Source organism: Heterodontus francisci, unplaced genomic scaffold (assembly GCF_036365525.1).
Source record: "Heterodontus francisci isolate sHetFra1 unplaced genomic scaffold, sHetFra1.hap1 HAP1_SCAFFOLD_377, whole genome shotgun sequence".
NCBI classification, from domain to species: Eukaryota; Metazoa; Chordata; class Chondrichthyes; order Heterodontiformes; family Heterodontidae; genus Heterodontus; species Heterodontus francisci.
Genome location: NW_027142041.1, coordinates 356001 through 372364, shown reverse-complemented (window position 1 = coordinate 372364; position 16364 = coordinate 356001). Strand labels below are relative to the sequence as shown.

At 44.6% G+C, this 16364-nt stretch overlaps 1 protein-coding gene across 1 annotated transcript in view; it reads left to right on the top strand.

Annotated features, from left to right (window-relative positions):
- The window catches only part of LOC137366359 (protein EFR3 homolog B-like), a 263372-nt gene that overhangs the window by 62261 nt on the left and 184747 nt on the right, over nt 1–16364 (top strand). The window contains exons 7-8 of the mRNA XM_068028261.1: nt 3765–3899; nt 4688–4766. Coding sequence (XP_067884362.1) covers nt 3765–3899; nt 4688–4766 — 214 coding nt within the window. The remainder of the gene's footprint in view (nt 1–3764; nt 3900–4687; nt 4767–16364) is intronic.

The window sequence follows — 16364 nt, the reverse complement described above, 5'->3', positions numbered from 1 at the left end:
TTATCCATGAGCTGGGAAGTATTACATTTGGTTCCCACATCCAAATCATTGATATATATTGTGAACAGCTCGGGCCCAAGTACTGATCCTTGCGGTACCCCACTTGTCACAGCCTGCCAACGCGAGAATGACCCATTTATTCCTACTCTCTGTTTTCTGTCTGTTAACCAATTCTTAATCCATGCCAGTATATTACCTCCTTTCTCACGTGCTTTAATTTTGCTAACCAACCTCCAGTGGGGGACTTTCTCAAAAGCCTTCTGAAAATCCAAGTATACCATGTCCACCAGCTCCCCTTTATCAATTCTATTAGTAACATCCTCAAAAAACTCCAACAGGTTCATCAAACATGATTTCCCATTCATAAATCCTTGTTGACTATGCCCAATCAGTTCATTATTATCCAAGCGTCCGTTTATCACATCCTTCAGAATAGATTCTAGCATTTCCCTACTACTGATGTAAGGTTAACAGGTCTGTCATTCCCTGTTTTCTCTCTACCTTCCTTCTTAAATAGTGACCTTCCGATCTGCAGGAACCATTCCAGAATCTATAGAATTTTGAAGATGATCACCAATGCATCTACTATTTCCATAGCAACCTCTTTCAACACTCTGGGATGTAGAATATCAGGTCCCGTGGACTTATCAACCTTCAGCCCCATTAATTTCTGCAATACAACCTTCTTACTACACTAATTTCCTATAATTCCTCATTCTTCCTAGTCCCTTGGATCTCTAATTCTGGGAGATTTCTTGTATCTTCCTCAGTGAAGACAGACACAAAGTAATCATTTATCTTCTCTGCCATTTCTCTATTCCCCATTATAAATTCTCCTGAATCTGCCTGTAATGGACCCATATTTATCTTAGCCAAACATTTCCTTTTTACGTACCTATAGAAGCTTTCACAGTCCGTTTTTATGTTTTTTGCTAGCTTACATTCATATTCCGTTCTCCCTTTCTTTATCAGTTCCTTGGTCCTCCTTTGCTGTATTCTAAAATCCTCCCAATCCTCAGGTTTGCTACTATTTCTGGCAACCTTGTCGGCCTTTTCTTTTGATCTTATACAATCCTTAACTTGCTTTGTTAGCCACGGTTGACTGCATTTACTTTTGGGTTTTTTGTGCCTTGAAGGGATGTACAGTTTTTTTTTATTCATTCATGGGATGTGGGCGTCACTGGCTAGGCCAGCATTTATTGCCCATCCCTAATTGCCCTTGAGAAGGTGGTGGTGAGCTGCCTTCTTGAAACACTGCAGTCTATTTGGGGTAGGTATACCCACAGTGCTGTTAGGAAGGGAGTTCCAGGATTTTGACAGTGAAGGAATGGCGATATAGTTCCAAGTCAGGATGGTGTGTGACTTGGAGGGGAACTTGCAGGTGGTGGTGTTCCCATGCATTTGCTGCCCTTGTCCTTCTAGTTGGTAGAGGTCGCGGGTTTGGAAGTTGCTGTAAACTTTGTAATATTTCTTTAAAGACTATCCATTATCTTTGTACTGTCATACCTTTCAATATATTTTCCCAATCCACCTCAGTCAATTTGCTCCTCATACGTTCATAATTTCCTTTGTTCAAATTTAACACCCTGGCTTCAGATTGAACACTTTCAAACATCATGCAAAATTCTATCATATTATGGTCACTCATCCCTAAAGGTTCTTTTACAACAAGATTATTAATTAGCCATTTCTCAATACAATATTAGTTCTAAAATAGCCTGTTCTCCAGTCAGTTCCTTAACATACTGCTCTAGAAAACCATTCCAAATGCACTCCAAAAACTCGCTCTCCACAGCATTAGTGCTCATTAGATTTACCCAGTCTATGTGCTGATTGAATTCACCCATGATTATTGTATTACCCATGCTACTTGCTTCTCTAATCTCCTGATTAATACCATGCCCCACACTACTACTACTGTTTGGTGGCCGAAAACAACTCCTACCAATGTTTGCTGCCCTTGCTGTTTTTTAGCTCCACCCAAACAGATTCTACATTTTGTTCTTCCGATCTGAGATCCTCCTTACTAATGTACTGATCCCACCCATTATTATCAGCGCAACACTTTTGCTTTTTGCCTGTTCTTCCTAAATGCCAAATGTCCTTGAAAATTCAGTTCCCAGTCTTGGTGACCCCTTAGCCACTTTTCCATTATGGCAATTAGATCATACCCATTTACCTCTATTTGTGCCTTTAAAGGCACAAGGCCTCTTCTGCACTGTATTGTTCTGTGATTCTGTGAAAGCATCTACCTTGTTGCGAATGCTGCGTGCATTCAAGTAGAGTTCCCTTAACCTTGTCTTCTTGACATTATTCTCAGCTGAGCTTCCAACCCCATATGCTCTCCATTGCTATGACCGCCTACTTGCACCTCAGTAATATTGCACATCTCTGCCCCAGTCTTAGTTTAACTGCTGCTGAAACCATCATCCATGCCTTTTCGCTTCTAGACAACTATTCCAACTCTCTCCTGGCCAGCCTCCAATGTTCAGAGCTCTGTAACCTTCAGCTCATCTCAAACTCTGCTGACTATATTAATGCACACTAAGATCCTCATATCCATCATTCCTTTGCTCGGTGACCTATATTGTTCCTTGTCATAGAGTCATACAGTCATCCAGTCGTACAGCATAGAAACAGGCCCTTCGGCCCACCACGTCCATGCCGACCATAATGCCTATCTATACTAATCCCACCTGCCTGCATTAATTCCATATCCCTCTATGCCTTGCTCATTCAAGTACCTGTCCAGATGCCTCTTTAATGTCGCTACTGTTCCTGCCTCCACCACCTCCTCAGGCAGCTCATTGCAGATACACACTATTCTTTGTGTGAAAAATTTACCCCTTTGATCCCCTTTAAACCTCCTCCCTCTCACCTTAAATCTATGCCCTCTAGTTTTAGTCACCCCTACCATGGGAAACAGACTCTGGCTATCTACCCTATCTATGCCTCTCATAATTTTATCTACCTCTATTATGTCCCCTCTCAGCCTCCTTCGCTCCAGGGAAAACAGACCCAGCCTATCCAATCTCCCTTTATAACTCAAGCCCTACAAACCAGGCAACATCCTTGTGAATCTTTTCTGCACCCTCTCTAGCTTAATCACATCTTTCCTGTAGTGCGGCGACCAGAACTGCACACAGTACTCCAAATGCGGCCTAACCAACGTTATGAACAACTGTAACATGATGTCCCAACTCTTGTACTCAATGCCTCGGCCGATGAAGGCAAGCATGCCATACGCCTTCTTCACCACCCTGTCTACCTGTGTTGCCACTTTCAGGGAACTATGTACTTGCACCCCAAGGTCTTTCTGCTCAACAACACTCCCCAGGGCCCTGCCATTCACTGTATATGTCCTGCCCTGGTTTAACTTCCCAAAATGCATCACTTCACACTTGTCTGCATTAAATTCCATTTGCCACTCCCTTGCCCACTTTCCCAGTTGATCTATATCCTGTTGTAACCTGAGACAACCTTCTTCACTGTCCACTATACCACCAATTTTGGTGTGATCTGCAAACTTAATAATCATGCCCCTTACATTCACATCCAAGTCATTAATATATATGACAAACAACTGACTCTATCCCCCCCCCCAATTTAATCCCCTCCCTCAGTCCATGTACACTCTACCCTAGCACTGAGTCTACCCTCCCCCCATTGTCCTCAACCCTCAGCTTAAATTTCCATCTTTTTTATTTCAAACTACCCTGTGTTCCAGTTAATGAATTCTAATTTTCCTTAATATACCTTTTCAGTCGTTCTCCATCCCCACTGCAAGCAACTGAGAAGGAGAAGGAGAGTCCTGCTGCTGTGGCAGAAGGTTGTCTCCGGGAGCTGCTGGGCCGAGCTGCATACGGAAACATCAAAAATGCCATCAAGCCAGTTTTAATGTACGTGATGTGTTTGTTTAAACAATGTTGAATGGAGAGTGCTTTATCCATCAGACTGGGCAATTTGTATATAGCTAAAATTTGATGATGTCACATGTGGAACTGGTATTTGATCAATACAATATAAGCCCAGAAGGAAATAGAAAAGCCTAACACTGACTCTACCACCCATTTAATCCCCTCCCTCAGCCCATGTACACTCTCCGCTAGCACTGACTCTACCCCCCATTTAATGCCCTCCCTCAGCCCATGTACACTCTCCCTATTGCTGACCCTACTTCCCCCCCCCATTTAATCCCGTCACACAGCTCAAGTTCACCCTATCCTATCATTGACTTTACCATCTATTCTCCTCTTACAGCACATGTACACTTTTCACATCATGGACTCCATCCACCCATTTAATCCCCTCCCATAATCCATGAACTACAAAACAAATTTGACATCGAGTCACCTAATGAGACATTAGGGCAGAACGCCAAAAGTCTGGTCAAAAGTTTTAAGGAGCATCATAAAGGAGCCAAGTGAGGTAGAGAGACTGAGAGGTTTAAGGAGAGAATTCCAAAGTTTAGGGATCAGGTAGCTGAAGGCACAGCCACCAATGGAGGAGCAATTAAAATTGGTGAGACGCAAGAGGCCAGAATTGGAGTTTACTTAGATTTGGAGGGGCGAGGCTGTGGAGAGATTAGAAAACAAGCATGATACACTACCTCACAGTGCTTGATAACAATAGAGGTAAGGCACAAAGGTGGAAATAAATAAATAAATCCTTGTAATCTGTTCCTCAGGCATTTAGATAACCACTCACTGTGGGAGCCAAAGCTGTTTGCAGTGCGGTGCTTCAAGATCATTATGTATTCGGTTCAGGTAAGTGTGTTGATATTCAGTTTTCACTAAATCTTCATTTTGGGTCCTGTGCATTAATTCAACTCTCAGTGAAGAAATATTAGGAATAGGAAAACACTGAACAGATCAAGCCAATCTCCTCACCTTCCAAGGTGATAGATATGTGCAATAGGTGTGCTGGTCACAATCAGGTTTGTTTGAAATGTATTGTTCAAATAATTATTTAAATATTTGCTGTTGCCTTTGTTAATCTGAGTTCAGTGCTGGTGAATCATATAATCAGGGCTGTAGACAGAAGTTTAAAAAATCAAAAAGAAACAAGAGAGCAGAGGTGCAGGATAGTGAAGAGGCGAACGGTAATCAAAGTGTGACAGGAAGGGGCAGAAAATATAAGCAGGAGTGCTGGAAGGCCAAGTGCTGGAAAATGGGATGAGAATAGTTAGGTGCTTGATGACCGGCACAGATATGATGGGCCGAAGGGCCTGTTTCTGTGCTGTATAACTCTATGACTCTATGAGAAGAGTGCAGCAGAAATTAAAACCAGAATAAGTAATAATGGCAAAAGTCAAAGTTTAAGGCTCTTTATCTGAATGCACGCAGCATTTGTAACGAGATAGATGAGTTGACGGCACAAATAGAAATTAATGAGTACAACTTGCTAGCTATTACAGAGACATGGTTGCAGGATGACCAAGACTGGGAACTCAATATTCAAGGATATTCGACGTTCTGGAAAAATAGGCAAAAAGGAAAAGGAGGTGGAGTAGCTTTGTTAACAAAGAAGGTATCAGTGCGCTGGTTATTTCCTGATTTATAATTTGTCCCACAGTGAGGCAACTCTTCGGGGGCCTATAGATGTGACTTCTTCCCTTTGCTATTCCTCATTTCCACCCAAACTGATTCCACATCACAATCTATTGCACCTATATCACTACTCACCAGCTCACTGATACCTTCTTTATTAACAAAGCTACCCCACCTCCTTTTCCTTTTTGCCTATTTTTCTGAAACGTCGAATATCCTTGAATAATGAGTTCCCAGTCTAACATTGGTTATTGGGAAAATGCTAGAGTCCATTATTAAGGAAGAAATAGCAGGACATTTAGAAAAGCTGAACACAATCAAACAGAGTCAACATGGTTTTGTGAAAGGGAATTCATGTTTGACAAATTTGCTAGAGTTCTTTGAGGATATAACAAGCAGAGTTGATAAGGGGGAACCGGTAGATGTTGTGTATTTGGATTTCCAGAAGGCATTCGATAAGGTGCCACATAAAAGATTATTGCACAAGATAGGAGCTCACGGTATTGGGGGTAATGTATTAGCATGGATTGAGGATTGGTTAACTCACAGAAGACACAGAGTCGGGATTAATAGGTCTTTTTCAGGTTGAAAAGACGTAACTAATGGAGTGCCAGAAGGATCAGTCCGAGGGCCTCAATTATTTACTATCTATATTAATAACTTGGAGGAGGGGGCAGAGTGTAATATATCCAAATTTGCTGATGATACAGAATTAGGAGGGAGGGCATGTTGTGATGAGGACATAAGGAATCTGCAAGGGGATATAGATAGGTTGAGTGAGTGGGCAAAAGACTTGGCAGATGGAGTTTAATGTAGGAAAGTGTGAGGTCATGCACTTTGATAGGAAGGATCAAAAGGCAGATTATTATTTAAATGGAGAGAGACTTCAAAAAAGTGCAGCACAGAGGGATCTGGGTGTTCTTGTGCATGAAGCACAAAAAGTTAGCATGCAGGTGCAGCAAGTAATTAATAAGGCAAATTTTGGCCTTTATTGCTAGGGGGGTTGGAGTTTAAAAATAGGAAAGTCTTGTTACAACTGTACAGGGTGTTGGTGAGGCCACACCTGGAGTACTGTGTACAGTTTTGGTGTCTGTATTTAAGAAAGGATATACTGGCATTGGAGGCAGTTCAAAAGAGATTTGCTAGACTGATTCCTGGGATGAAGGGGTTGACTTATCAAGAACAACTAAACAGGTTAGGCCTTTATTCATTAGAGTTTAGAAGAATGAGGGATGATCTTATTGAAACGTACAAGATTCTGAGGGGGCTTGACAGGGTAGATGTTGAGAAGATGTTTCCACTAGTGGGGGAATCTCGAACTAGGGGACATAGTTACAGAATAAGGGGACACTCATTTAAAACTGAGATGCAAAGGAATTTCTTCAATGTCTGGAATTCTCTATCCCAGAGAGTTGTGGAGGCTAGATCACTGAAAGTATTTACAGAGGAGGTAGATAGACTTTTGAAATATCAGGGAGTTGAGGGCTATGAGGAGCTGGCACGAAAGGGGAATTGAGGTCTGGGGCAGATCAGCCAAGATCTTATTGAATGGCGGGGCAGGCTTGAGGGGCCGAATGGCCTACTCCTGCTCCTATTTCTTATGTTTTTATGTTCATAGGCTCAATGAAAGCATTTTATTTATAAGCCACACTGTGCAAGCTACATTTCTTGCTTGTCCCGAGTTGCTTTGAGAAGATGGGTCTTTTTGAAGTAATGCAGTTCTTTTGGTGATTGATAGTTCTGTTTCAATAATGCCAAGCATATTGATCCAGGAAAAATAAAGGAATTGCAATATATGCCCAAATTAGAATTATATGTGGCTTGGAACAGAACTATGAGGTGATGGTGATCCTGCAATATTGCTGCTCTTGTGCTTGCTGGTAGAGGCTGTGAGGCTGGGAGGTGTTGTTGCAGTGACCTTGGTAAGTTGCTGCAGTGCATCCTGCACTTTGTACACACTGCAGTCACAGTTCTTCTGTGCTGAGGATATCAAGCAGACTGGCAGGACCTACAATCAAGCAACTGTTCTGTCTTGGATGATGTTGAACTTAAGTGTTGCTGCAGCTCCATGCATCCAGTGGTGAATATTCCATCACACTCTTAACCAGTCTTGTCAATGATGGCGAGGCTTTGAGGAGTGACGGTCTGAGCCTTCACAGATTACTTTGTTGATATGTCATCGGAAAAAGGAGGTTGTGTGAGAGGGGGCTGAATATATGGTGAGGGCACTGGGGAATATGGTCAGATGGGACTGTTGAATATGATGAGAAGGGGCTGGGTAATATGGAGAGAAGGTGGGTAGGTGGAGTTGAGCTGTGGCATATGGTTGGATATTTGAACTTATTGTCATTTCCTGATCCCAACATTTTTTTTCAGTCTTTTGGGGAGCTGCTTTCATTTGAGGGAAGGAAAAATAATCGGGATATATTCCAAAATCCAGAGGCCCTGCAATTATTGTAAGGTGCATGCAGAGGAAAGCTCACTGCTGTTGTTGGAACTTCTCTTTCTGTTTTAGTGCACAGGTCAACCCATTTGTTGTAAACGAGGCTACATCTGCATTAACATAGGGCAGAGTCGAGTCTCAGATGACAGTCTTGTGTGTTTTATTGGTGTTATTTCAGAGGATCAGTGTGGTCATAGAAGCATAGAAAGTTTAAGGCACAGAAAGAGGCCACTTGGCCCATCGTGTCTGTGCCGGCCAAAAAACGATCCACTATTCTAATCCCACCTTCCAGCATTTGGTCCGTAGCTCTGCAGATTATGACACTTGAGGTGCATATCCAGACTCCTTTTGAATGTGTTGAGGGTTTCTGCCTCAACTACCCTTTCAGGCAGTGAGTTCCAGACCCCGCCACTCTCTGGGTGAAAATGTTCTTCCTCTTCTCCCCTCTACTTTTTCTGCCAATCACTTGAAATTTATGACCCCTCGTCACTGATCTCTCTGCTAAGGTGAATAGACCCTTCACCTCCACTCTATCCAGGTCCCTCAAACTTTTGTACATTTCATTCAGAGCTCCCCTCAGCCTTCTCTGTTCCAAGGAGAACAACCCCAGCCTAGCCAATCTTTCCTCATAGCTGCATTTTTTCAACATCCTCACAAGTCTCCTCTGTACCCTCTCCAGTGCAATTACATCCTTTCCGTAATGAGGTGACCAGAACTGCACACAGTACTCAAGTTGTGGCCTAACCAATGAGTTATACAGTTCCAGCATAACCTTCCTGCTCTTATATTCTATACCTCGGCTAATAAATGAAAGGATTCCATATGCCTTCTTAACCACCGTATCGACCTGTCCTGCTACCTCAGGGATCTGTGGACATTCACTCCAAGGTCCCTCACTTCCTCTACACTTCTCAGTATTTTCCCATTAATCGTATATTCCTTTGCCTTGTTTGACCTCCCCAAATGCATCACCTCACACTTCTTCAAGTTGAATTCCATTTGCCACTTTTCTGTCCATCTGACCAGAACATCAATATCTTCCTGCAGCCTACAGCTATCCTCCTCACTATCTACCACATAGCCAATCTTTGTGTCATCTGCAAATCTCTTGATCATGGCCCCTACATTTACGTCCAAATTATTAATACACACAAAAAGCAGGGGACATACGAACATACGTACATACTAATTAGGAGCAGTAGTAGGCCACTCGGCCCTTCGAGCCTGCTCCACCATTCAATAAGCTCATGGCTGAACTGATTACTCCATATTTCCACCTACCCCCAATAACCTTCCACCCCCTACTGGGACCCAGTACTGAGCTCTGCGGAACACCACTGGAAACAGTCTTCCTGTCGCTAGACCACCCATCAACAATTACCCTTTGTTTCCTGCCACTGAGCCAATTTTGTATCCACCTTGCTGCATTTCCCTGGATCCCATGGGATTTTATTTCTTAACCAGTCTGCCATATGGGGCCTTGTCAAAAGCCTTGCTAAAATCCATGCAGACCACATCAACTACACTACCCTCATCTATCTTTCTTGTTACTTCTTCAAAAAATTCGATCAAGTTGCTCAAACAAGATCTTCCCTTAACAAATCCATGCCGACTATCCTTGAGTAACCTGTGCCTTTCTAAGTGACAGTTTATCCTGTCTCTCAGAATAGATTCCAATAATTTGCCCACTACTGAGGTTAGACTGACTGGCCTGTAATTATTCGGTCTATCCTTCACTCCCTTTTTAAACAGAGAAACAACGTTAGCAGTTCTCCAACCCTCCAGCACCACACCTGTATCCAGTGAGGACTGGAAAATGATGGTCAGACCCTCTGCTATTTCCTCTCTTGCTTCTTTTAACAGCCTGGGGTACATTTCATCTGGCCCTGGAGAATTATCTACTTTCAAGTATGCTATTCCCATTAATACTTCCTCTCTCCCTATGTTTATCACACTCTTCCTCCTTAACTACAATATCTGCATCGTCCCCCTCTTTTGTGAAGACAGACGCATAATATTCATCAAGAACCATACCAATATCTTCCACTCCACACATAGGTTACCTTTTTGGTCTTTTATGGGCCCTACTCTTCCCTTAGTTATCTACTTACTCTTAAAGTATTGATAAAACATCTTTGGGTTCATCTTGATTTTGCTTGTCAATATTCTTTCATGCCCTGTCTTTGCTTTGCTAATTTTCTTTTTCATTTCACCCCTCCACTCTCTATACTCCTCTCGGCTTTCTGTAGTATTGAGTTCTCGGTCTCAGACAGAAGCTTTCCTTTTCTGCCTTTTCTTACCCTGTAGGCTCCTTGACATCCATGGGGCTCTAGATTTGGCCGCCTCACTCTTTTTCTTTATGGGAACATGTTTACCCTGAACCCCTTGAATCTCCCCTTTGAATGCCTCTCTATCCTGACTCTGATTTACCTTCAAGTAGCTGCTTCCAGTCCACTTTCGCGAAATCACTCCTCAGTTTAGTAAAATTGGCCTTGCCCCAATTGAGAACTCTAACTCCTGTTCTATTCCTGTCCTTTTCCATAATTATGTTAAAACTGCTTGAATGATGATCACTGGTGTAGTGATGTGAATTTCTTTTTTCAGTCTTTAGCCTAATCTCAGGTTTTCCCTGGGAAACAGGAGGCAGTGCTCTTTGTTTGAACGTGTACCAGTCATGATGGCTGATTGTGTGTGTGGGCTTGAGTATTAGAGACTATACATTACTTGGATGAGGATCTGAAATAAATACTCTGTGCTATAGCGGGTCACCTGGCCTGGGGGTGGGGGGGGGTGTGGTTGCAAGGTCAGATAGCACATGTAGCAGCAGTAAGAAGAGCATCCATTAAGAACAAAGAACAGTACAGCACAGGAACAGGCCATTCGGCCCTCCAAGCCTGCGTCGATCTTGATGCCTGCCTAAACTAAAACCTTCTGCACTTCCGGGGTCCGTATCCCTCTATTCCCATCCTATTCATGTATTTACCAAGATGCCTCTTAAACGTCTCTATGGTACCTGCTTCCACCACCTCCCCGGGCAAAAAGTTCCAGGCACTCACCGCCCTCTGTGTAAAGAACTTGCCTCGCACATCCCCTCTAAACTTTGCCCCTCTCACCTTGAACCTATGTCCCCTAGTAACTGACTCTTCCACCCTGGGAAAAAGCTTCTGACTACCCACTCTGTCCATGCCGCTCAGAGCTTTGTAGACCTCTGTCATGTCACCCCTCCACCTCCGTCGTTCCAGTGAAAACAATGCGAGTTTATCCAACCTCTCCTCATAGCTAATGCCCTCCAGACCAGGCAACATCCTGGTAAACCTCTTCTGTACCCTCTCCAAAGCCTCCACGTCCTTCTGGTAGTGTGGCGACCAGAATTGCACACAATATTCTAAGTGTGGCCTAACTAAAGTTCTGTACAGCTGCAGAATGACTTGCCAATTTTTATACTCTGTGCCCCGACCGATGAAGGCAAGCATGCCGTATGCCTTCTTGACTACCTAATCCACCTGCGTTGCCACTTTCAGTGACCCGTGGACCTGTACGCCCAGATCTCTCTGCCTGTCAATACTCCTCAGGGTTTTGCCATTTACTGTATACTTCTCACCTGCATTAGACCTTCCAAAATGTATTACCTCACATTTGTCCGGATTAAACTCCATCTGCCATTTCTCCGCCCAAGTCTCCAACCGATCTATATCCTGCTGTATCCTCTGACAATCCTCATCACTGTCCGCAACTCCACCAACCTTTGTGTCGTCCGCAAACTTACTAATCAGACCAGCTACATTTTCCTCCAAATCATTTATGTATACTGCAAAGAGCAAAGGTCCCAGCACTGATCCCTGCGGAACACCACGAGTCACTTCCCTCCATTCAGAAAAGCACCCTTCCACTGCTACCCTCTGTCTTCTATGACTGAGCCAGTTCTGTACCATCTTGCCAGCTCACCTCTGATCCCGTGTGACTTCACCTTTTGTACCAGTCTGCCATGAGGGACCTTGTCAAAGGCTTTACTGAAGTCCATGTAGATAACATCCACTGCCCTTCCTTCATCAATCATCTTTATCACTTCCTCAAAAAACGCATTCAAATTAGTGAGACACAACCTCCCCTCCACAAAACCATGCTGCCTCTTGCTAATAAGTTTGTTTGTTTCCAAATGGGAGTAAATCCTGTCACGAAGAATCCTCTCTAATAATTTCTTTACCACTGACGTAAGGCTCACCGGCCTATAATTTCCTGGATTATCCTTGCTACCCTTCTTAAACAAAGGAACAACATTGGCTATTCTCCAGTCCTCTGGGACCTCACGTAGCCAATGAGGATGCAAAGATTTCTGTCAAGGCCCCAGCAATTTCTTCCCTTGCCTCCCTCAGTATTCTGGGGTAGATCCCATCAGGCCCTGGGGACTTATCTACCTTAATGCATTGCAAGACACCCAACACCTCCTCCTTTTTGATAATGAGATGACTGAGACTATCTACACTCCCTTCCCTAGGCTCATCATCCAACAAGTCCTTCCCCTTGGTGAATACTGATCATTTAGTACCTCGCCCATTTCCTCTGGCTCCACACATAGATTCCCTTCTCTGTCCTTGAGTGGGCCAACCCTTTCCCTGGTTACCCTCTTGCTCTTTATATACGTATAAAAAGCCTTGGGATTTTCCTTAATCCTGTTTGCCAATGACTTCTCATAACCCCTTTTAGCCCTCCTGACTCCTTGCTTAAGTTCCTTCCTACTGTCTTTATATTCCTCAAGGGATTCGTCTGTTCCTAGCCTTCCAGCCCTTACGAATGCTTCCTTTTTCTTTTTGACTAGGCTCACAATATCCCGCGTTATCCAAGGTTCCCGAAACTTGACAAACTTATCCTTCTTCCTCAGTGGAACATGCTGGTCCTGGATTCTAATCAACTGACATTTGAAAGACTCCCACACGTCAGATGTTGATTTACCCTCAAACAGCCGCCCCCAATCTAAATTCTTCAGTTCCTGCCTAATATTGTTATAATTAGCCTTCCCCCAATTTAGCACCTTCACCCGAGGACTACTCTTATCCTTATCCACAAGTACCTTAAAACTTATGGAATTATGGTCACTGTTCCCGAAATGCTCCCCTACTGAAACTTCGACCACCTGGCCGGGCTCATTCCCCAATACCAGGTCCAGTACGGCCCCATCCCTAGTTGGACTATCTACGTATTGTTTCAAGAAGCCCTCCTCGATGCTCCTTACAAATTCTGCCCCATCCAAGCCCTGAGCACTAAGTGAGTCCCAGTCAATATAGGGAAAGTTAAAATCACCCACCACTACAACCGTGTTACCTTTACATCTTTCCAAAATCTGTCTACATATCTGCTCCTCTCCTCCCGCTGGCTGTTGGGAGGCCTGTAGTAAACCCCCAACATCGTGACTGCACCCTTCCTATTCCTGAGCTCCACCCATATTGCCTCGCTGCACGACCCCTCCGAGGTGTCCTCCCGCAGTACAGCTGTGATATTCTCCTTAACCAGTAATGCAACTCCCCCACCCCTTTTACATCCCCCTCTATCCTGCCTGAAGCTTCTAAATCCTGGAACATTTAGCTGCCAATCCTGTCCTTCCCTCAACCAAGTCTCTGTAATAGCAACAACATCATAGTTCCAAGTGCTCCCCTACTGAAACTTCAACCACCTGGCTGGGCTCATTCCCCAATACCAGGTCCAGTACGGCCCCATCCCTAGTTGGACTATCTACGTATTGTTTCAAGAAGCCCTCCTGGATGCTCCTTACAAATTCTGCCCCATCCAAGCCCCTAGCACTAAGTGAGGACCAGTCAATATCGGGGAAGTTTGTGAAGGGGAGGTCATGTCACACTAATTTAATTGAGTTTTTTGAGGAAGTGACAAAGATGATTGATGAAGGAAGGGCAGTGGATGTTATCTAAATGGACTTCAGTAAAGCCTTTGACAAGGTCCCTCATGGCAGACTGGTACAAAAGGTGAAGTCACACGGGATCAGAGGTGAGCTGGCAAGATGGATACAGAACTGGCTCAGTCATAGAAGACAGAGGGTAGCAGTGGAAGGGTGCTTTTCTGAATGGAGGGATGTGACTAGTGGTGTTCCGCAGGGATCAGTGCTGGGACCTTTGCTGTTTGAAGTATATATAAATGATTTGGAGGAAAATGTAGCTGGTCTGATTAGTAAGTTTGCGGACGACACAAAGGTTGGTGGAGTTGCGGCCAGTGATGAGGATTATCAGAGGATACAGCAGGATATAGATCGGTTGGAGACTTGGGCGGAGAAATGGCAGATGGAGTTTAATCCGGACAAATGTGAGGTAATGCATTTTGGAAGAACTAATACAGGTGGGAAGTATACAGTAAATGGCAGAACCCTTAGGAGTATTGACAGGCAGAGAGATCTGGGCGTACAGGTCCACAGGTCACTGAAAGTGGCAACACAGGTGGATAAGGTAGTCAAGAAGGCATACGGCATGCTTTTCTTCATCGGTCGGGGCATAGAGTATAGAAATTGGCAAGTCATTCTGCAGCTGTACAGAACTTTAGTTAGGCCACATTTAGAATATTGCGTGCAATTCTGGTCGCCACACTACCAGAAGGACGTGAAGGCTTTGGAGAGGGTACAGAAGAGGTTTACCAGGATGTTGCCTGGTCTGGAGGGCATTAGCTATGAGGAGAGGTTGGATAAACTCGGATTGCTTTCACTGGAACGACGGAGGTGGAGGGGCGACATGATAGAGGTTTACAAAGTTATGAGCGGCATGGACAGAGTGGATAGTCAGAAGCTTTTTCCCAGGGTGGAAGAGTCAGTTCCTGGGGGGCATAGGTTTAAGATGCGAGGGGCAAAGTTTAGAGGGGATGTGCGAGGCACGTTTTTTGCACAGAGGGTGGTGAGTGCCTGGAACTTGCTACCAGGGGAGGTGGTGGAAGCAGGTACGATAGCGACGTTTAAGAGACATCTTGACAAATACATGAATAGGATGGGAATAGAGGGATATGGGCCCCAGAAGTGCAGAAGGTGTTAGTTTCGGCAGGCATCAAGATCGGCGCAGGCTTGGAGGGCTGAATGGCCTGTTCCTGTGCTGTGCTGTTCTTTGTTTGATGGAGCCGACTGAAACGTCACTGTCTACAACGTCTCAGGCAGGTGCCGGTACTAAAGACGGCCCCGACTAAAACATCGCTGTCTGCGCCGCCTCTGGCAGCTGCCAGAAAGATGGAGCTGCTCAATTTGACACAAAAAAACAACTTGAACCCAAACCCCCTCACCCCTCAATGACCCCAATCACCACCTACCTTCTCCCCCACAGTACCCTACTCCCTCCCGCAATCACTGCTTCTCTTTCCCGCTCCCTCCCACGCCTGCCTTCTCACTGCTCCATCCCACCGCTCCCAACTGCTCACTGCTCCATCCCGCTGCTCCCAACTGCTCACTGCTCCAACCCACCACGCCGGACTGCTCATTGCTCCATCCTGCTGCTCCCGACTACTCGCTGCTCCATCCCACCACTCCCGAATGTTTGCTGCTCCATCCCGTGCTCCCGACTGCTCGCCGCTCCATCCCACCGTTCCCGACTGCTCGTTCCCTGCCATCAGGAGAGTCTGTACTAGTGGTGATTGACTATTACAGCCATTATTATGAATATGTGGAAATGAAGTCTCCAGTGGCAAAGAAAACAGTGTTTGTATTGACTGAAATATTTGCAAGGCATGGTATACCAGTCACTTTGTATTCAAACAAAGGGCCACAATTCATTTCACAGAGCTTTGCAGATTACATGCAGGTCACAGGCATTCACCATCACAGACTAACCACTAAATGGCCACAGGCAAGTGGGGAAGTGGAATGACATGACCAATCCTTAGAGAAACGGATGAGGATTTCTCAGGCTGAGGATAAAGACTGGAAGGAGATGTTGTTGTCATTATGTGGCCATGTATAGAGCAACTATACACACTCCCACAGGAAAGAGCCCAGCTGAGTTGTTATTTGGAAACAAAATACACACCAAGATGCCAGAGCTGAGGGACATTAGAGTTGATCAGAAGGTTTGAGATCATGATGCTGAGAAAAAGGGTGCTGCAAAGTTTCTTGCAAACCAGAGAAGGGGAGCTGGACTGTCTGATGGTGATGCCAGGTGATGAAGTATTGCTGAGATGTGACAGTCCAAGCAAGATGGATACACCAAATTATCCCAAGGTGTACACTGTCATTGCCAAGAAGGGAAACAGTGTGATTGTGAAGTCGCCAGAAGGAGTACTGTATGACAGAAAGTCTTCATGCATCAAAAAATATCATGGTGACAAAGACATAGCAGCAGATGAACCAGAGGTAGGAGCTGAGGCAAAGCTGACATCCAGCAATCCAGAAGTCCAAG